This window comes from Gavia stellata, chromosome 2 (genome assembly GCF_030936135.1).
Source record: "Gavia stellata isolate bGavSte3 chromosome 2, bGavSte3.hap2, whole genome shotgun sequence".
Lineage (NCBI taxonomy): Eukaryota > Metazoa > Chordata > Aves > Gaviiformes > Gaviidae > Gavia > Gavia stellata.
In genome coordinates, this window is record NC_082595.1 from 3,152,203 (window position 1) to 3,174,130 (window position 21,928).

Below are 21,928 nucleotides of genomic sequence, written 5' to 3' on the forward strand. Positions count from 1 at the left end.
TTGTCTTTAAGTCACTGGAGATTGGCGGGGCCTAGATGTTTTCTGTAGCATAACACAGGAACAGCCTGTTAAAACATTTGGGTATTTGTCAGTTACTTTTTATAAAGCAGGATGAGGGAGAGTGTGTGCATGTGTGTACTTTTAAATGATGCAGGCACATCATGTAGGTTGTAGCTAATCAAATAGTGGAAACTGGGTGCATAGCTGTGAACAGCATTAGAGAACATGCTATAAGTGGGACTATTCATATCAAACTCTGTTCTAGAGTTACTTGATAACTTGATACATCTATCTAGGGTCCTTTTTCACTTTCTTATCATTTATTTATTTGGGCTGGAAATTTCCATGCTAAGTGCCTGTTACAGGTTGCTGCTTTGATTTTTTTTTTTTTTTTTTTTTTTTTGCATTCCTGTGGACAGCACAATTGTGTCTCTTTTCCAGCTCACAGCCTAGTCTAGGTGCGGAATGAAACGGAGCTCCAACAGGAATGAACATATAATGAAAGACCGTAGTCTAATGCCTTTGTAGGAAGGAGTTATATTAAGCTTGCATAGGCAGCCTTCCCTCTGGCTTTTTGTGACTTTTCAGGTGCTTAATCTTATAAATATCCTTTTAGAGTGCATATGAGATTCAGGAATGAGGTGAACCGTGGATAAGAATGTAAACACGAGCAAAAGCCTGAGCTCAGGTATGTGCCTACCACTGCATTGAAGCCTGTGCAACAGCATAAGCGTATTTAGAGAGAAACCCCATTGCGTATAAGTGTTCCCAGTCAGGAGGCATTAAACAGTAAAAAACAACAGTGCGCTCTTTATTCCCCAGAACAGTCTGTTTCTAAACAGTATCATTTTCATACTGTTTTTATGAGAAAACTGTTAGAACTAGATAAATAGATAGCTGTGTTTATACTCGTTTATAACAGCTGATAGATCTATCATCTATTGCGAGTGGCCTACTGTGGTGTCACTGGAGCCACAGGGTTCAGATCTGTGAAGCAGGGCTGGTTAGAGGGAGCAGGGACATCCAGGGCCCTTGAGCAGTGGTGTCACAGCACTGCCATCCTGCCAGGCTCCTGAAGAGTCTCTGTTAACAGCTCCCATCACAAAGCACGTGCCCTCTCCCAACTGTCATCCCTCTCTTCCGTTTTGTGACTCGCAGCTGAATACGATGGTGCAAACTAAATTAGCCTGATTTAATTTGCACTCAACTCCGTGGGGGATGTTGTAAACACTGATTTACTGTGTGCAGGAGCAGCACCGGAAGAACCAAAAAGGTTGATTGAGAGAGCGGTAGGTCTCGCTTTTTCCATGCGCTCCAAAAAAGATGGTCCCCGGCACCCACAGGGATGGCCAGGGGTTCTGCGTGAGTGCAGAGTGTCCGTGGCAGGACTCTGTTCGACATGATGGGATGAAAATCTGTCAGTCCCAACTGGGTTTGTTGCACAATGTGTGCAATCAGCTGAGCAAGAATTTAAGGCTAGGAGTATGCTGGACATAGCTCTGCCACAGGCCATGTGCAAAACTGTGGTGCAGGACACCCAGTTTCAAATTGCAGTTCATTTTAATGTTGTACACATTGTTTTTTATATCAGATTTTGTACTTATTTACTTCACACCTCTTTAATGCAGAGTACTGTAATTGCAGGGAGATTATTTTGCTATTGATTACTTGATCCAGGAAAGAAACAGACTTCAACCATGCTGTGAATCACTAAGCGTTTGCAGCAATAAACTTCATTGAGCCATGTGACTTTCTGTTACAGAATTATAAAGAATGCTTTACTGGAATGATTATACCAAACCGTGTACAATTCAAACTGAATTATCTGGCTCACAATAAAATGTTTTTGGCAAGGGCACCTACTCGGACACTGTGAGGCTTTTGTATTGCTAACAGAATAACATTTTCTGGGCAATTCTGAAGATATATTATTCCTCATTTACAATGTGCATTGTGGAAAAAAACGGTCTAAAAGGCTCGTGTAGGATGCATTCGTTTGTAACCACAGCGTTTATAGAGATGCTGAGCTTTGCAGTGGGTGGTATCACTCTAGCAGAAATGAAAGAGAAGTGGGGCTGCAGCTTGAGACTAGTATTGCTAATAAAGGTCCTTTTTGAAAAAGGCAGGTGCAAATAACAAGAATAGCAAATAATGGCTGGAGTGCAAAGAGGAGCTGGATGATGAGCTATATTGTAACAGTAAGACTGAGATGAAATTGAAAGGAACTAATCAACCCTTTGCAAACAAAATATTCAGCTAGAGCTTATTGCCGCAAGATACTTCCAGGTGTGTGTGTGTGTATTTCATATTTCCTGGATATAGTTGGTGTGCATGTTTAGTGTGCAGTCAGGGTACAGCAGGTACCGGTCAGCCTCGCTGTGTGCATGCTGCATGGTCAGGGCTTCCGTTCAGACGGCAACAGGACAGGCTCTACTCTCAAGCCTAACAGGATTCAAAAATGGGTTTAGACTTAGAGCAACGACAAGCATGGCTGGCATGGTCATGGCCTCAGTGAAGAGCTGGGGCAGAGACCTGACATCTGGCTTCAGGCAAAAGGTGAAGAACTGCCCTCTGGGAACAAATTGTTCTAAGATGACAGGGCTTTTGCCCTTGGACAGCTAGGGATAGAATCATAGAATCGTTTAGGTTGGAAAAGACCTTTAAGATAATCAAGTCCAACCATTAACCCAACACTGCCACGTCCACCACTAACCCATGTCCTTAAGTGCCTCATCCACGCGTTTTTTAGATACCTTCAGGGATGGTGACTCAACCACCTCCCTGGGCAGCCTGTTCCAATGTCTGGCAACCCTTTCAGTGAAGAAATTTTTCCGAATATCCAGCCTGAACCTCCCCTGGCACAACTCGTGGGCATTTCCTCTTGTCCTGTCACTTGTCACTTGGGAGAAGAGACCAACACCCACCTCCCCACAACCCCCTTTCAGGTAGTTGTAGAGAGTGATGAGGTCTCCCCTCAGCCTCCTCTTCTCCAGACTGAACAACCCCAGTTCCCTCAGCCGCTCCTCATCAGACTTGTGCTCCAGACCCCTCACCAGCTTCGTCGCCCTTCTCTGGACACGCTCCAGCACCTCAATGTCCTTCTTGTAGGGAGGGGCCCAAAGCTGAACACGGGATTCGAGGTGCGGCCTCACCAGCGCTGAGTACAGGGGCACGATCCCCTCCCTACTGCTGCTGGCCACACTGTTTCTGACACAGGCCAGGATGCCGTTGGCCTTCTTGGCCACCTGGGCACACTGCTGGCTCATATTCAGCTAGCTGTCAACCAACACCCCCAGGTCCTTTTCTGCAGGGCAGCTTTCCAGCCACTCGTCCCCAAGCCTGTAGCGTTGCCTGGGGTTGTTGTGACCCAAGTGCAGGACCCGGCGCTTGGTCTTGTTGAACCTCATACAGCTGGCCTGGGCCCATCGATCCAGCCTGTCCAGATCCCTTTGCAGAGCCTTCCTACCCTCCAGCAGATCAACACTCCCACCCAACTTGGTGTTGTCTGCAAACTGGCTGAGGGAGCACTCGATCCCCTTGTCCAGATCATTGATAAAGATATTAAACAAGACTGGCCACTGGACCGGATGACCACCTTTGGAGAGAGACCAGGCTGAGCCAGGTTTGAGGTCTGAGTATTTCTGCCTACCTGTGTATTTATTCCTGGGCAATCAATACAATTTGAAGGTCTATATGCTGTTGAGACACTGCAGTGTAGTTCTCTGTCTGAAGTCTCATCTCTCCTTTTCACCAATTTTACAGTGGGGCCAGCGAGACTCCTGCCTTACCTAAAAGCATGTTACAGTCCTTTGCTGGGAGGTATTATATTCATGTAAGTGGCTATTGCACAAACCACCATCGTGGCTGGCCAAGCTGTGCCTGTGGACTTTGACCATACCATGAGATGCTCTGTGTAGAGTGAATAATGTTGCTTTGTTTTTAATTATTAAGCAGTACATGTAATACTAACTCCATGACCCACACAAGGGACCTCTAAAGGGCAAGTTGTCATTGTACCGGAGCCATAAAAATGAGGACTTTAAAGCTTTTGGAAGGAAAAGCCTGTTCCCCGGGGCAGGCAGTGCCCAAAGGCTGGCCACTGAGCAGAGCGGGTGCAAGGTGTCCCAGCAGCGCAGACCTTTGCACAGGGCAGTGATGGGAATGAAGTGGGAACATGGAGTCAAAGCCACTGCCAAATCCAAGCGTCCACCAGTTCTCGCTCACCCCCTCTCCACTCCTGCAATTCCACCAGGAGACTCAATTAAAACAATGGGATTTCAAAATTTGCAAACCCTAAGTCTGTTTTTATTTCCTTTGTGAGCTGTTCAGGCCAATGTTTCAAGCTTTCTGCCCAAACACGGAGGGCTGGGAGACTTTTCTCCCAACGCTAGCCCTGCTGGACTCCAGCTGAATGCAACCCTGTGCTCCAATGTGGAAGAGGGGTGAAAAGCTGGAGTTTCCCACAGGTGTGACATCCAGATTCAGAAAAGTTAAGGGCAAAAATCCCCTTTGTTATTATTTACAGTGGTGAGGGGAGGAAGATCAGGTCTCCAGGGTGCTGGCTGCTGTGTGACCCGGAGAGTAGAACTTGCCGTCTACTTAGAAAAAGAAGTACTTCTGCAGTTCCCGGGGAGAAGTGATCTGTCTGTGTTCAGCCTGGGGCTCTGCAGTCAAGACTTGAGCTGAACCTCAGCCTCCTGAAGCCCACCAGCTCCTCTTCCCTTTACATCCCAGAGCATTGCTGCTGTATAATCCCCATATTGCTGTGAGCCAAGTTTTTCTCATAAGCAACACTTCTTTCTCACCGGCACCCAGGAGCTCGAGTTATGATCCCGTCCCAAAGTTTGGGGCTTGGCAAGAAGCCACCGATCGCTGGGCAGTTCTTCTGCACCTCTCTATCTGCATGCCCGCACATCCCCACGCACCCCATGCCACCTTCCTCAAAAATAGTTGCAATACTGTGCTGAGAGAGAAGGGAAAAAGAAGACCTTTATTTTTTGCTCTCCTGCTCAGGGAGCAGCTCCTTGCAGCATGAAATGCTAACGAGCGCCTTTGTCTTTCCTTCCTGCTGTGTCTTACACTGGATTAGACCTGAAAAGCAGTATCACCAAGCTTGAAGTTCAATTTATCAGTGCAGTCAGGATTGATTTGTTACACTACCTATTCTGGGGAAATGAAAGTCTCCATCGCGCTCCCTTCCAATGCAGGCAGACCTTTGTTTTGCTCAGATCAGCTATGTAATGTAGGAAGCTGACTTTCCACAGATAAAGCAAAAAACCTACAAAATCCTGACTAATTCTACCCAGCCTGGCAGTGCCGAGACCGATGCCACTTGCAAAGCACCCACCTGCATTGTGGTGGCTTAGATACCAGGCAGAAGAAGTGTTCTCCACATGGGCTTATCGCCTGTTTTTATTTTTTTCTTTTTTTTGTTGAAGAAGTGGTGGAAAGTGTCATAGAAAATGATTCTTGGGTGAATTACATATCCCCTGTATCACTAATAACGTTACAGCTGGACGGTGATGGTAAGGTTGGTCCTTGGAGTCCAAATTCACAGTAAGAGTCACGTTGAAAACAAAGTTGGAGTTTGTGGAAATTTTTGGCTGTTTTGTGAGGCAATGGAAATGGACTTCACTAGTGCTGTTGAGGGGAACTAGTTTTTCTAGGAAAATTTGCACCCATAATCTAGTGCAGGGGATGTCCATTAAGAAAGCATACAATTAAAATTCTAGTTTTCTCCTGAAGCCCATTTTGATGGACTATTTAGTGAACAGTGTACAAATGTGGAAATTACTTTTTCAGCTTCAAAAGAGCCAGAATGTGGATTGCTATGAAGACCCTTTTTTTTTTTTTTCCTAACAAGTCACACATGCATCTTGTGGAGGGAAGGGTTAAGAGCCAAGCACCCCGTGGAAATCCTCACGCTCCTGCAAACGTGGCTATGAGAAGGATGTCTATAGCTGGTGCTCATTAAGCGAGACGAAATGAAAGAGGTAGTTGCTCTAAAGTAGGTTTTTTTCCTCAGGTAAAAGCAGGATTTCTTTCTCATAAATACGCTGCAGCTAGACATAAACCACTTATTGCTTGAAAGCAGCTCTACGCTGCTGAAGAGCTGGAGCTGATGAGTGAGAAATGGGGTCTTAAGCAACCCTGACCCGGTGCCTTCAGCCCGGCTGCTGGCAGTGGCGACGCTGCTTTTTGCTTGGGCTGAGGCTGCAGAAGACTCCTACCTCTGCAGCCAAGCGCCGAGTTCCCAGAGGGGTTATGTCTGAGATAGCCTCGTTACCACTGTCTCTCTCTTCCTGCTGCCCCCTTCAACATCAAAGTGTTAGCTAGGAATACCGCTCCAGAAATTGTGGCCATGCCTGCTCTGCAAGTCTCTAAATCCAGCCCCCTATTTGCATGTTTCCCCTAAAAACTGAGCAGGCAATGCAGAGCTTTGGAGCACACAGCGAGCACGTCCTGTCCGGAGAAAGGGTCATGGAAATGGCCAAGGGCCATTTTGGATGCAGGGAATATCTTGAAGTGCTGCACATCTTTGGGTATGAGATTTCACGTCGCCCCTTCTCTGTAACTCGGGTGTTTATTGTCATTTACTGTGTTTCCTTTTAAAAGGAAAAAAAGAAAACAAACTCAACATCACACACTCTTCCTACATGCTCCTTAATCTTACACACAGCTCGGAAAACCCTAGCCTTAAAAACTGTCTCCTACTCTTAGGGCATGGGTGCACATGTGTCAACAGATTAAAACCGAAGGGCTGAGGTGTTCCCCTCTGCTCCCCTGACCAACATTCCTCCGGTTGTTCATTAGCTCCAGCTCTTCGGGCTGATGTCTGAAGTCACGCAGGAACTGGCTCATGTCGGACGGTCCGTCCCGGCACCGGGGTCTGACCGCATCCATGAGAGTGGTGGGACAGACGACTGGAGGTCTTATTTTAACTTGGAGCCATGCTTGTCAGAGCCCTTTTCTGAAACCCAGGTGATGCCCGTGCTGAGCACAACCGTTGTGGCCAACTTCTGCCAGCGTTGCTCTACCTGCCTTTCGGTGATACTGGAGATTAAGATGCTTGTCCTTGGGAACTCTGGAGAACTGTGACTCCTGGCCTCTCAACGTTGCTCAGGCAAATACGGACAACAGAAATAACCCTGAGCGTCTCCAAAGTACTTTGATCTGAAGGGCTCACGATTTTTGAACAGCTGAGATGAGCATTACTGAGAACTCAATTTCCACTTCAGCTTGCCCTTCTACTTGTGCAGGGCAGAGCACGGAAGCAAGGCTTGAGCACTTCACAGCCGTCGTCTGGATCAGTATTTTCCGATGAGCACAAGTTTCCAAGAGTTTAAACCGCTGAGTTTTGCAGAACTTTAATTGTATCAAATGCAAAAAGAAAAGGGTACTCCATCAAACTAACACAGTGCTAAGCACATAAAGAATTTAGGGGATGAATTAACAGAAAATAATTCATATGCTGCAAGAATAAATTGCCGAGTCCAGTTGAAGGAACCCCTATTTCTCCTGCATCTTTTTATTTTTTTAATGGTGCACAAGTACTTGGAAATACAAAATCTCAGGAGAAATTTGGTGGAAAGGCCATGTGGAGGTACCATTCCTCAACGCTACTCTTTAAATTACATAAAATGTTGCAATAAATTCAAAAAACATGAAAAAACTTGTATCAACACCAACCACCTGAAACAGCTGAAGCAAGCTGAGAAGTCCACATCGCCTCGCTGAATTAAGGTGCCAAAACCTGAGCTGCAATCACAGCTGTCACTGGAGAGCTTACTGTGACAGTAAATCAAGACTTTCCCACTTGATTGTGAGGCAGACGTTCATCCTTTCTCAAAATATTTAAAGCAACTAGAGGCAACAGATCCTCAGGTGGCCCACACTGTTGCATACTCATGAAAGTTAGGATCAGCTGAGAGTGTTTCTCCTCAATGACTTGGCGTATAAGAAGAGCTGCCTCTAATTAGCAGGTTCTTGCAGGCAAAGCCTGGTGAGAAGGTCTCCTGGTTGTTGGTAAAGCTGCTTTTCTAAGAGGCTGTGCTGGCTCTTGTGCCCTTCCCAGCACAGATCCAGGAGCTGAGGTAGCTGTTTTGCAGGGGTGAGTGGTAGGGTGAAGGTCCTGCAGTGTCAGCTAAGGCTGCTTTTTGTGTTATATCAGTGTTCCTCCCTTGCTGAATAACCCTGGGCTTGGGATTGCTGCGATGAGGCTGTCCTGATGTTAATAGGAGGTGGTTGCGACGGGATCGACCCTTTCTGCATCACCCAGGTAGCAGGGGGAAAGTACCCCAAGGGCGAGCATGCCGTGGGGTGGCACGGAGGGTGGGAGGTGGCCACACAGTGTCTTCATCAGTAGCTCAGCTCTTGGGGGCTGTAAGGCTATGCTAGCCTGCCCTGGGTTACCGCTGCCCCCCAAAACTGAGGGTGCTTCTGGGCTGGGCAGAGCCAGCCTGGGACCTGAGCTCCTTGCATCCAGCATCCGGAGGAAGAAAAGGAAAGGATCCATCCTCCCAAGTCAGGCTTTTTGCTCAGCTCTTCAAACCTAGAAATGGCTCCTCTTTCTCCTGCCACTAGTCTCAGCTTGCTGGAACAAAGATTAAAAGCCTGAATTTCTGTAAAGGGGCTTCAAGGGCAGCCAGAACCAGGGTCCCAAGAGAAGCTTAACTATCCCCTGGACTGAGGGGAGTTTGAGCTTTAGCAAAATGGACTGATGAGAAAAACATAGCTAGTCCTGCAAAGATGAATTTGATAAAGGTGGGGAGAGCACAGAGAAGGCGCGAGATGCTGGTTAAGTGTTAGCTTTTACGTATAGCTGAGTTCTAGGTCTTTAGACGAGACTTAATCTTTCCTATAAACAAATAACACACTCATTTACATGAATAATCCCTATTTCTTATGCAAATCACTTCCCTGCTGCTGTTTCTACTGAGAATAATATTCAGTATAATTACCACATTTATTTAGTGAATCTATTTACACAGGGTAGTGCTCTGTCCATGAACGCTCTTTACCAGAGAAGCCCAAAGAGCAACAGGGGAGCCCAAGCTGCCAGTCATATGCGCCCTCCGCTTTCTATTTTTGTTCTGATAAAGCATTTTGGGACTGTTTGAGATGTCTCGGCAAGAGCAGAAGGATGTCAGCATCCTGCCTCTGTCCTGGGGAGAGCACCTGCTGCTAATGGAAGGCAGCTCTGCCCTGCTCGCTAGCCTGCTGTCTGAGCTCAAGCTAACTATAATGAGGCAAGGCACTTGGAATAACAACTTTCCTTTGGGTATAAGGCTATCTTAATTTTTTGTGTGTTTAAGTTGGTAATTGCCATGGAGTTTGAAAATCTTCCAGGTTTTACCACTCTTAATTACGTTCTCATGCATATGCATCATCTGCTTGTGCGCTCATTACTGCGAGGATATCAGAACCCGCAACGTTGGAGCGGTTTCTTCCAATTATCTCCCGTATGCAGAATTTCCCGTGAAATACCCCTCCTAGGTGGGATAGCCCGAGCTCTTTGGAGCGCATCTTGCTGTCCAGAGCACCTTCTGTTCTGTGTGGTCAAATCGAGATGCGTCTCTTCCCTCGAGCCTCTCGCCTGGGTTGCTCCTACCTGGGATGTCCCCTTGCTCATAGCACCAGCCGTTGAAATGCTTGTTCAGGGGAAGTTATTACGGTGTCCTAATGGAAAATATTTCAACTTTCTAGGACCCTGATTGCCTCTTTACCTGCTCTGTTTGCATCTATTGATCGTTCTGGTTCAACAAGAGCCTCTGGGACTAACAAATTCTAACAGGTTTGAATTAATGAGGTGTTATGTGGGGAGGGAAAAATAATGCTGTTGGGCTTCTGACTTGTTCTTGCTTAATAACAGCAAAACAAATGTGTGCAATTAAACATTACTTTGTTTTCTAAACAGCAGCCTTGAAATTTTGTCCTGCTAGTGGGGAAATCAAGCTGCTGCTTTGTTTTCTAACCAATAGCAATGATTTGGTGATGGGAAATGAGATGTTAATCCACCCGAGCACATTCGGGGTTGAATATTGTTCCCTTGTAGGTAGGCAGGATTTGTAGCACCATGTGTGTCTCCTGTAGGAGATCACAGTTGATCCCATGAAAAGATCGATGTGGAGCAAGTATAGACCTTGAGGTTATGCCCACTTTTTCTTATTAACTGCTTGCTTTTAACTATTTTTTTAAGAAGATATGGGGTTAGATGTTAGCCCCTTGGAGCTTTTGTGTTGAGAGCAGGAGATTGCCTGATCAAAACTAAATTGTTCCATCTTTATAATTAAAGCATTTGATTGTATATGGAAGAAATGTCCATTCCTAGGCACTTCATCTAAATAATGGGATTGAAATCTTAGGAAGTTAGGTGGTGTGTGGCTCACTCTCTTCATTTTTTTGGATGTCTCAGGAGAGGGGAGGGATGAATAATCAAGAATTTTTTTCTATGAAAAATTTTCTAGGAGGAAGATGGGGGTAAAACTTTTCATCCAGCTGTGAAAGAGCTCCTTCCCACAAAATGCCCGGTGCAATATTACATATTGCCAGCTGTTTTAATAGGTGCCTAAATCCCAGTTGGCATCGGGCCACATTTACGTATCACAGACATAGAGATTTGGCTCCGAAGTCTGCTTAACACCTGCACACAAAAGGACAGAGGCATTAAAGGTGCTTTAAGGACAAACCTTTCTTTTGGCTGATGTGTTCTCTCACCCATCACCTGAGTTGTTCTTTATTCTTTTGAGTGTCACCTGTCCAAACTGCACTTATGGGCTTGAATGTGTCTAAGGGCCATAGTCCTGCAGCTGGCTAAAAGGACTGATTTAGCATATGCAAAGTAACAAAAGGGTTTGGTCTGAATTCTGGCAGGGTTCTTAGCGATGGATGGGGGGTGTGTGCATACGCATGCATGCACGCACACAGGAGCACATCTGCTTGGGAGGCAGCTGAGCAGCAATGCTTCCCTGGAGAGCTGCAGCAGCACTGGGGTCCCCTGGGAGCATGGGTGCCTGCCAGAGCTGTGCTGAGGACTGCAGGGTGCCTGGGACCTTACAGGCTCGGGTGCTGCTGGTAAAGCTTCATCTGCCCTGTCTTACGTTTGTTTATAGACTGTTTGCTGCAACTTGGCCCATAAAGCTATCTGCTGCCTTCTTTCTCAAATGCTCTTTCGTGGCCCTTTGCAGTGGCTGTCACTGGTTGCTGATGCAGTGACCTGGAGCTAGACAGCTTCCCTGGGGCCAAAACACCGAAAAACCAGGCTGCGGGATCAGCGGCCATCACTTAACCGTTGGCTCTCCCCAGAAAATGCCTGTGCTGTGGAGCATCAGGAGAGACTGTCAACCACTGGAGACAGGACTCGGAAGACTTGGCTCTCCGGTGGCAACAAGCTACATAAAAGCAGGGCAGGTCAAAACCAGCCAGTGAACAGTACGGAAGGTGGTAACAGCAGAAGAGCACTGCCCAAGGGTTCTGTTCTTGTGCTCCTTCCTATGTCCTGCAGCCACATGCTGAAGTCAATGCATCTCCCTTCAAATCTCCCATTGCTCTGGCTCTTGTTCCCACACCTGCTCGTACTGGCACTGTCAGGCACCTGAAAATGCTGGGAGCTAGTAAAAAGGCTGCATCTAATCCAGAAAAACCTGTGCTCCAGCAAATGGAGCCAAAGACTGGGGAGAACATGAATTGCAGTTGCTAAAGATGCAAGATATAATATGTTGTGGCAGGCAAGAATTTCCCCCACCCTCCTCCAGCCTTACTATAAAGAAGTCTTTGCGTTTGTCCCAGCGGTGAGGGAGCTCAGCACTGCCTCCTTCATCTGTGCCACACGAGCTAGGCTGAAGGTGGGAGCCTGGCTTGTAGCAACTGCAAGTGAACGTCTGGATGTATGCTGGTGCCCATCTACTCGGGGAACAGCTTGTGTTCCTGCAGCTGACTTGATGAGAACTTCAATTAACAAATGCTATTAAAGTAGCTCTCCTCTTTATTTTTTTTTAATGCATAGCATTTGCTGACAGCTTAAACCTTTAATTAACTGGAGATGCCATCGTGGAAAGTTCGCTAGAGAAGAATGCTTGTGGTTTAATTAAAAAGAAAAAAATCCTTTACAGTTACTGGAAAAGATCTGCTTGCAACCTCAACAGTGGCAAAAAGCCCGCAGGAATTTCTCCGTTTCTCATTGCAGCCGTAGGTGAGGAGGTGCGGAGTGATGTCATTGCCCGAGCGGAGAAGGTGAGTGCTTCACAGCTTCATGTTTGACCCTCCAGTTTAGGCTGCAGATGTAGGACAAGCTACGGTTCTGTTATCTCAGTGAGGGAAGGGAGACAGCCAACTAGAAAGCTTTTACTTTTTTAAAGAACTTTAACTTACAATTCTCCTTGTATTAGGTCAGAGCTGTCGCTAACATCTGTGGTCTTCTCTGAGGGTACGCAGGGAGAACATTGTTCAGCATAATCACTGGTCTTTTTTTTTTTTGTTCCTGTTACAGTACAAAATCAAAGGCACAAAATGTGGGTAACCATTCACATATCTTCAACAGCCTTCACCGTAGCTGCTTTTTGAGATGGTGGGGTACCGTCTGAGGTGGCAAAGAGCCCTCACTCTCATTCACAACCCTGAGGGCTGTGTGTGATGGTAGCCATGGCTAGGAGCCACTGTCTCAGGACATACTTGCACCCTTGCAGCAGCATGCCATGGGGCTGAGGGATGGTGGTGACAAGTGCTGCAGAGCTGGTGGACCCCCATGGCAAAGCAATGATCTCCCCTTGCTCCTGTGCAAAGGACTTGCTGGCTTCTCCCCTTCTTCTGCCCACGTTGACTGGATTAGGAACAGACTAGGTGACCTGGAGGCTTTTTCAACAGCTGCAGATCCAAAAAGGGATTTTTTTTTTTTGTTCCTGTATTAAATATAAACCTGGAAGAGTCACTGACATGACTGTTTGCGTTCGAAGCACAGCTCCACCCCTAGACAAGTCGCAAATGGTTTCTGAGTCATCCCCTGGGAGCAGGTTGGGGCTGTCGGGTGGTGCCTGGGCCAGGGGCATGTGTTGGCTTGCTCTCCTGGAGGCCCTGCACCCAGGCTGGCACCTCTGCTGCTGGGTGACGAGGGACAGCTGGGCTTCTTGGGGAACGTGCCGATGCTCAGCACTTGCCAAAAGAGCTCTTTGGGAGCACCTTGAGGTGCTCTTCCCTCCTCTCCTGGCCCTGTCCTCAGCGTGGTTAAATTAACTACGTGTAGCACACCCTCTTCCAGGGGTGGGAGAGAAACCTCTGTATTAGCTTCCTTCCCCAAGCCTGGAGTAGGGACCACGAGGGCACTGTTGACCACCCAACAGAATCCATCTCCCTCTGTAACCACACATTACCCTTTTGAACACTGGTCTCTTATTTTGGCAAACAAACATATTCTTTCTGATATATCTGCTACGGCACCCAGCACCTCTTCGTGGAGAAGCTGTGCTGCCCCGAACAACGGGCTGTGCCAGGTCATCCCCCGGCAGTGGGGCTTCGTGTCCTAGAACCCCTTTTCAGCCAGAGCTCAGTTCCTCTATGTTACAATACCCTGGGATGTTCAGCTGAGACACCCCAACATCCCAAGTCAGGGGTAGATTTTGATCCTTTCCTCAGATCATTTTTCAAGGGTATCTGTATATCCCCCTTTCAAATTTCCAGGAACAAACTGCAAGCTATTTGTGATCCTTTTGGAAAAGGAATGTGTTCTTTTTCTCTGTGGATGGCATTTCGGATGTGAACTGAACTCAAACCCAGGAGTAGTCCTAGTATAAACTGCACTGAAGCAGTGCCCAGCTGGTTTGTAGACCTGGTGAGATGAAATTCCTTTGGAAATGTTCTTGCTGTGCTTTACAGATGCTCCTGAAATAGCGAGGAGAGCTTCTTTTCCCTACCACCCTTTCCTTAAAGGCAGGACCCCGAAAGGCCATCGCCTGAGGCTGCAGTTGTGAAGAGTCCCCCTTCCACTCAGAAACGATGTCCTATTTTTGCTCTCATGAAACAATCACTTTTCACCAACATCGCAACGCTGATGTCAACAAATGCTAAATACCCATTCCCTAGACTTTTTTCCTGTCTCTCTTTCCTGTTTTTCTCTCTTGGAAACAGGTAGTATGTTATGGACTTCACTTGGGAAGCATCTGAGATTGGCAGATGAAAAATTAGAAAAATGGGGAGCGTATGGGTATCAATAATACAACAGAAGATTTATTTCTTTTATTGCCATGGTTTTAACAGAATTGCAGTAGGATTTTTATACAAGTCTCTGAAAGTCGATGACTTCGAATAACTCTGAACCTACAGATTTGCACTCTTGCCTCATTCTTGTTTAAATAGCTGTGACTATCTTCTGCTCAAAATATTATCTGTCCCACCACACACGCACACGGTCAGGAGGGATAGACTTCCTTGGAGATTGTACGCATTGCTAGAGCTCCTCGAATCTCCTGCCTCACCACGGGACCCCTGCGCGGAGCAGCCACAGGGCAGGGATTTGTCCCGTGTCACCGAACGCTGGTGTTGTCAACCTCCTCGCTGGTGTAACGGTGGTGCCAGTGGGGAAGAATCAGGCCTTTGCCCGTTATCTCAGCCAGGCACAGCGAGTTATTCATCACAGTGCCGAGCCCTGCCAATAAAGCTTTCCCTCAGCAGAGGGAGTTGTTTCTCAAGGTAATAAGATAGCATTATCTGATTGCATTTTTGTCAGGTCTCTCCCATTTATTACCTTACCTGTAATCTAATTTGTAATGTATTTCCCTGATATTTTCTATATTTCCCTCCCTATATTTTGTAGTAACTCTGCTGAAAGTCTGACCTACAAAGAAGATGAGATTTTTAATTCAGCTTTGAATGATAACACCCAGGTGCCTTTATCTGGAAAAGCTCTCCTAGCATGGAGCAAGGTCTGGTAGGAAAAGCTCAGCACCCTCTGCCACCGTGTCGGGGGACCGCTGCGTTACAGCAGCCAAGGTCGCTTCGTCCCAGCCGGGAAAACGCCAGCAGCTACTTTCTACTTGTGGCAAGATGATCTTTTTGGTCAGAAAGCCATTCCTGCTCCAAAGGGGTTAGAGGGAGGTATGCAAGAGGCAGCAACCAGCCCGTGCCAATAGCTGGGGTGGGCACAAGGTAAGAAGACAACTATAAGCCATGTGAAAAGCCACCACTGATGTGCCTCAGCTGCTGGAAGTTGCTCAGGTGCTTCACCTTAGCTTTTAGAAAACAGCATAAAGCAACAGTTTGGGGAAGAGCACAACACCTGCACCCACCTGCAGGTCCTCTCTTGGTTGGGCAGACGTGTCTCATGGAGGCAGAGCCGGAGCGTGGTGGTCCAGCTATCCTGAGCATGGGGCTGAGGAAGGTTAATTAGCCTGAAAAATGATGCACGCCATGGGAAGAGGCGGCATTTTCAGGCTGGCACAGGCTTCCCACGTGACGTCGGGCTGGTGGCTCACCAGGGCATGAGGGCTTTCCGCGCTCTTCCCACTCGGTTAGTTCTGCTCCTGCTCGGCCGCACCGCTGCTGCTGTTGTAAAACAAAGTTCAGCCTAAGCCTGCCCGCTGGACCTGGATTTCGTCGTTCTGGTAAAGGCGTTTCAAAGTCAGATGGTCTTAAAACAAAGAAAGAGAAATGTCCCTTTTTGTGGATGCTAATGAAATTTTTATCTGGGTATCTTTCTGTGAATGCTGGGCCTGAGAGGCACGGATTATGTTAGGGGAGAAGGGCTTACTGAGCCCTGGAAATAAATCAGAGGAGGACAGAGGATGAAGATCACAAATGATAAATTAGCAAGTGACAGAAAACAACTGCAGGAAATAATAAAACCAGGAGGCGTGTGTGGGAAATGCATAGGAGAGGTTGTTTACAACATGTGCATCGGACTTTCCAGCATTTGACATCTTATCTCCGATTCATTCCGTATGTTACTTTATGCATGGATTCCTGTTTTTATGGGGTTTGTTCTATAGTTTTTGCACTAACATGAATGACTCACATCTGCTCCAATACTTAATTTATTTTCTAATGTCTTCTGCAAGGGATTGCTCAGCTCGTGCAATACTTGTCAGTGGCAGGATCAGACGAGCAGGCAGGTGAGCAGGGCCAGCTGGGTGAGGCAGCTCGTACCTGGAGTCCTACTCTTGGGGTTTTTTCCCCGTAGCAATGTCTGCAATTCCCACTTTGGCTGCCCTGCATGGTCCGCCTTGCTGTTCCAGGGCCATGTGTGGAGCCAGCGGGGAACACCCCAGGGGACAGGGGTGACGGCTGAGGGCCATCCCCGCAGGACCACAGCCTGGCACTGAGCTGCTGCCAGCTGTATCCACAGCTGATGATTATGATTTTATTTTTTAAGTGCTCTTGACAGCTCCGGAGACTCGCATCTTCTCTTCCAAATCCAGTAATTAAATTCCACCTACCCGAATTCCCCCTGCTGTTTCAATTGGAGAAATTAATCTTCCCGTCATGTTTGAGCCTCCTCTGTGTGTTGTTGACCGGCGGCCCCCCCCCTCCCTCGCCCCGGAGCCGGTTGGGGACCGGGACCGGCCCGGGCCAACTTCGCCCCGGCGCTTCCCGGCCCCGCGCGCGGGGCGTGGGAGGGGAGAAGGACGGGCGTTCCCGGTTACACCCCCCCCCGGTGCGCTCGGCGGTCCCCGGTGGCCGCAGCCCCGCCGGTGCGGTGCGGTGCGGTCCCCGGCGGAGCGGGCAGCGGCGCGGCCCCGCAGTTCCCCCGCGGGGTTCCAGCCCCGCTGTCTGCGCGCTCCCTCGGCGAGCGGCTCCAGCGCCCCCCCCCCCTCCTCCCGGCGCCTCCTCCTCCTCCTCCTCTTCCTCCTCCTCCCCTGCAGAGCATGCACAGCCCGGGACTCGCACCGCCGGCTCCGAGGCGGGCGGGTGAGAGCCTCCTCCCCGCCTAACCCCGCTCCCGCTGCCCCCCAAGGCGCCCACCGCCCTCCCCGGCCCCTCATCCCCCCGCAGCCGGACTTCCCCCCCCCCCCCCCCGCCCGAGGATGAGGCGGCCGACGCGGCGGTTGGCGCTGTCTCTGCTGGGGGTGCTCTGGCTCACCGCCCTCCTCCTCTTCTTCTTCGGGGCGAGGAGGAAGTTGGAGGCGGCGGGAGCCGAGGGGCGCACGCCGGAGGTAAGGAAGGGGCGGCGGGGCCGGGGCCGCCCCGGTGGGTACGGCGCTCCGCGGCCGCCCGCGGAAGAAGTTCCCGGCGGTTTTCGGGACCCCCCCCCCCCTCCCGCCCCATCGCGCTCCCCTTAAAGTTGGGCACCGGCTGGGTGCCCGGGGGGGGGGTCGGGCCCTTGCAGTGCCCCGGTGGCGGTGCCCCTTCCTGGCGACAATCCCAGCCGTGTCCCCCCCCCCTCCCTGCTTCCCCGCGGGCTCCCGGGGGTGTCGGCTGCCCCGCCGCCAACTTCGGGCATCCCTCGCTTCGGGCCTTGGGTCCCGGGGGAGCGGCGCGCCCCGCGGAAACGAAGCGTGGTTTGTGTCACGCGTGGGGGGACAGGCGACTCCTTCCCCCCCCCCCGTGGGTCACGCAGCGTTTCCGAGCCCTCTGCTAAAGAAGAAGGGCTCGATTCTCCCCCCTGGCCGAAAGGAGAGGGGAGCAGGCGGAGAGCCTTTAGGTGGTCGGGGTTGGGGCACGTCGGCTGGCAGAGCTGCGGGTGCATCGGCTGCGTTAAATCACTGGGGCTTTCACCACTGTTTGCGTTTGAAGACGGAGCGCGGGTGGGAGCGTTGCCCTGTAAGTCTCAGCCAGGGTGGGAGAAGGGTGCGTCGGCAGTCGCCTGTTTCTGGGTCGTGTTTGAGTCCCCGGAGCGCACAGGAGAGATGCGAAGAGCATCCCGCTCGAAGCAGGGAGTGAAGCGGAGGAGTTTTGCTGTCCAAACGCTGTGAAAAGCCGGGGAGCCACAAGCGGCTTCGTTTGAGCGAGGTCCTGCGTCCTCTCTAACGGCTGAGAGCAGCCTGAGCTTAGCTGAGGGTTAACTTTCCAAGGGACATCGATTAAATGCTGCTCCTCCTTATACTGTTGTAAATCTTGAATAAATTACTCGGGGTTAGAACCCAGGTCCTGAAAACCTGCTGAGATTAAGGGTTACGGCGGCAGAGGAAGGGCGTGAGCCCTCAGCCCCTTTTTTGCACCAGTGACACCCAACTGAGCATTTGGCCCGTGACATACGGCAACTATACGTATTGGCCAGGTCTTTGGAGAGCCTCGTATATATGTCACCTCTGCAACTGAATTAACGACCTGATTGGAAAAAAAAATGTCAGCACGCATAAAGCTTGCTTTGATTTTTTTCATCCAGAGGAATTACTGGTTTTCCATGTTTTTAAAATAAAAAAGATTGAGGAGGCTTTTTCAGGCTTTAAGAAATCTTTCAATCCGAGCGGAGGGGAATGAATCTATGCAATTTCAGGCCCCAAAATAAATAATTATATAAAAATTATTTATTTATTTAAGCGGGGGAAGGCAGTAAGTCGCTGAAAACAGAGTTAGAAGACAAGTGCTTTCTTAACTGCAACTGTGCTTTGGTGTCGATAGGTTTCTGTCGGAACTGCGTTCTTAAAAATTGCAAAATGAGACCTCCCCTATTTGACATGAGCTCCTATGTTCTCCTTGAAACGAACCTTGCTTCTCGCTCAGCACCAGCTGCAGCTGACTTGCTGCTTCATTTTTCAGCCCGTTTTGATTCTTGGCTCCCGTTCAGTGCTCCTCCACCCCGAGGTGCTGGTTGCTGATGCTGTTAGGGGCCAGGCTGGGCTCCCACAGCTGGTGAAGTGAACTTCTCCCGTCACGCGGGATCAGGCCGTGAGTTTCGAAGCTGCAACCGCCAAGTTGCCATAACTCCAGCAATTTGACTGCTAAAATTGCCTCTCCTTCATTTCCTCTGAATTTTCCATCAAAACAGTTGCATCCCCTTGAGATCCATGGAGTGCGTATTCTTTTTCTTTTCTTTTTTTAACGCATTACATTTTTTGGCTTTGGAAACCACTTTTGAGCGGTAAGAATTATAAGCTGGTTGTAAGTGCGGGGACATGGTGTCACTCCAGTGAACCCCTCTGAATGGCTGCAGAGCTGACTTGGGTACCAGAGGCAGGGATGCTGCGGTCCAGAGAGGAGCCGGCCAGCGGGTCCCGTTCCCCTGGCCAGCGGGTCCCGTTCCCCTGGCCAGCAGGACCAGCTGCCGATGATGAAAACTTGAGCAGTTAAGAGCTGTCATCCCAAATTCCTCGAGAAACTGGAGGTAGTAGGTTGCTAACGGCAGTGCAAACTTTGTAGCACAGCTAGGGTGGAGAAACGGAGCAAATCCACATCAAGTTTCCTGGCGGCGTTTTCCGACGTGGTTTTTTTTATCCCCCCACCCCCTTCTGCCTTCTCTCTCAGTTGAGCTTTATTTCTGCGGCCATATGCACACCATATATCATGCCTCATGTGGATTTAACCTTTAGACCCTTCTAGTTAGGCTCCAGCTGGTAATGCCTCCTCCTGCTCGTCCCTGTCTCCCGGCAGGGCTCGCAGCACGCGTCCGATGCCGGAAGGCCGCGGTGCCCGAGCTCGCCGGCTGGCCGTGGCGCGTTGGTGGCTTGCCAAGGGCCAGCGGCAGAGCTGCTGCTGGCGGAGCTGCCGCTCTTGGCTGCGTGGAGGGCTTGCCCGTCCATTGCTGTTATTTTGGTCTGGGGCCCCCCCTCGCCCTTTACCCCAAATCGTCTGCCAGATCCAGCGCTCAGCTTTTCCCAAAGGAAGGCTCGTGATGTTTTCCCTGCAGCTGGAGAACCCTGTGTTGGGTCGGCAAGGTCTCCGAGGAGCAGGTCCTTGGTGTGAGGGGTCCGCCGCGGTCTTCGAGTCCTGCGTACCCCCAAAAGATGCTGCCAGCTTGGCCTCTCGCAGCCCCGGGGGAGGCGGGCATTTAGGGCAGGTCTGGCAGCGGTAGCTGAGCTTTCCCGAGCTGCTTGTGCCCGAAGAGGGAGGCGCAGCCGTCTGTTGTAACTCGCTTGGCTTCACCTCCTCTTTTTTGCTTTTTTTTCCTGTTTTCCTCTCTAATCCCATCTCCGCGGATCTCTCACCGCTGCCCGGTGGCGGGCAGGCTCAGAGGGCTCCCTTTCTCGCCAGCCCTCGCTCCCCTCAATCCCTGTCGCCTCCTTTCCCTCCTCTTCCTCCCTGCCGCTTGCAGCCGCTGGCGGTACGTGCCGGGGCGGCCGGAGCAGGCTGAGGCTGGATTTTAGGGTGTGGGACTCCCTCCCGGCTGTGGGGTGTAGTAACCTTGCAGGGCTGGAAGCGTGTAGAAGAACATAACTCGCTCCATTTAAGACCCAGTGAAGCTGTTCCCAGAACAACTTCCCCGGTACCTCCGGAGCTGTTATTACTGCTGTCGCTTGGCGTTTGGTTTTTTTTTTTTTCCTTTTCCAAAGGGCAGATCAAGCCCTATTAGTGCCATAAGCAAAACTTGCCCTTGCCCCTTCCCTGCCCTTTATCAAGTCCTATAAATCTGCCGTAGCGGCGTGCCTGCCTCTCCCGGGGTGCGTTGCCCACGTGGCTCGGCCGGGTGCCTGGTTAGCAGCCGGGGGCTCAGCCTGCCGGAAAGCCGAGTCTGATGGATGAGGGTGCGAGGATACGGGGCTGCTCGGGGTTACGGATCAGCTGGGACTCATGGATGCCTCCTGCCCTCCCTGCCTTTTGGCGGAGGCTTTCGAAATACTTTGCAAGCATTAATTAGTTCCAGCCTGTCTCCCTGCCCCGGCGGTTTTCCGGGTGGGTAAACTGGGACCTGGAGAGGTTAATTGAACTTTGTATCCTTCTGGCTCTTGTTGATTCCTGAGGAATTGGAGTCGCTCAACCCTCTTGGAAAATCAGGCTGCCGGTGACCCACCTGAAGTCACACAGGGAGGCAGCGTCGGAGCTTGGCACATGCTCCAGTAATTTGGGCTCACGGCCCCGCACTACCACCCGGCATCTCCCCTGCCTCCCCCTGATCCGACCCTTTGCTTCGCTTTGGGAAGTGGGGGGATACACACATATAAATTAATAACTTAATTACATTAAGAAATAACGAGAGGAACTGATACGCGGGATTAATTACAAGCAAATTCCCAAATTGATTTGTGAGGAGTACGTGTGGCTCTGCAGGGATCTTCCGTGAGCGTGCCGGCTCCCCTGGCTCGTCCCTGTGCCGGGCTGCAGCCGCGTGGCCCTGGGGGCTGCTAAGGAGGGAGCAGGAGAGGGGTAGGTGACAACCCCTTGGTCACCTCATCTTCTCCACCTGGTGAATGCCGTATCAGCCCGAAGCACGGAGCTGGCTGTATAGCAGAGCCCTGCCACAGTGAGGGGCTGGCAGTGCTCCGGGCAGTGCATGCAGGAGGGGCAGGAAGGTGTTTTTTTGTTGGATTGGGGGTTTTTATTTCTCGTCATTCCCTCCTGCATGCTGGCTTGATCCCTGTGAAGAATGGCTGAAGCACAGCTGACAGCCTCTGGAGGGAAAGCAGGTCCGTGGTGGGCTTGGTTGCAGGAGAAAAGCCACGGAGGAAAAGTTTCTTTTATTTTTTAGTCTTTATTCTTAAAAGAAGTGACCTGATATACTTGTACTAGCGTTTGCGATGCAACAGCTCCTTTCTCAGCGTGTTCAAATGCAGCTGGGGGATGGCTCCTGGGAGATGCTGAGAGGCTCTACAGCCTCGCTGCCTGCTGAAGCGCTCTGGGGGGCTCAGCGCCTTGCAGGATTGGATCTCGATGCAAGGGGACGCTTGCCAGCTTTGCGCTTGTGTGCCTCGCACCAGCCTGCGCTTCCTTCTGCATCATCGCCGTCTAGAAAGCCTCAGCACCTGGAGCTCAGCTGACAGTCTCCAGATATTAAACTCCTGTCAGTTTTATAGCAGCAGAGCCACTTAAGAGATTAAAATAACTGCAAAAATTTGGATCTTAACCATTA

General features: G+C 50.1%; 1 protein-coding gene across 1 annotated transcript in view; it reads left to right on the forward strand.

Annotated features, from left to right (window-relative positions):
* The first annotated feature begins 17,009 nt into the window (after positions 1-17,009).
* GALNT14 (polypeptide N-acetylgalactosaminyltransferase 14) overlaps positions 17,010-21,928 on the forward strand; it is a 99,978-nt gene continuing 95,059 nt past the window's right edge. Inside the window, exon 1 of the mRNA XM_059835489.1 lies at positions 17,010-17,138. Within this exon, the coding sequence (XP_059691472.1) occupies positions 17,010-17,138 (129 nt within the window). The remainder of the gene's footprint in view (positions 17,139-21,928) is intronic.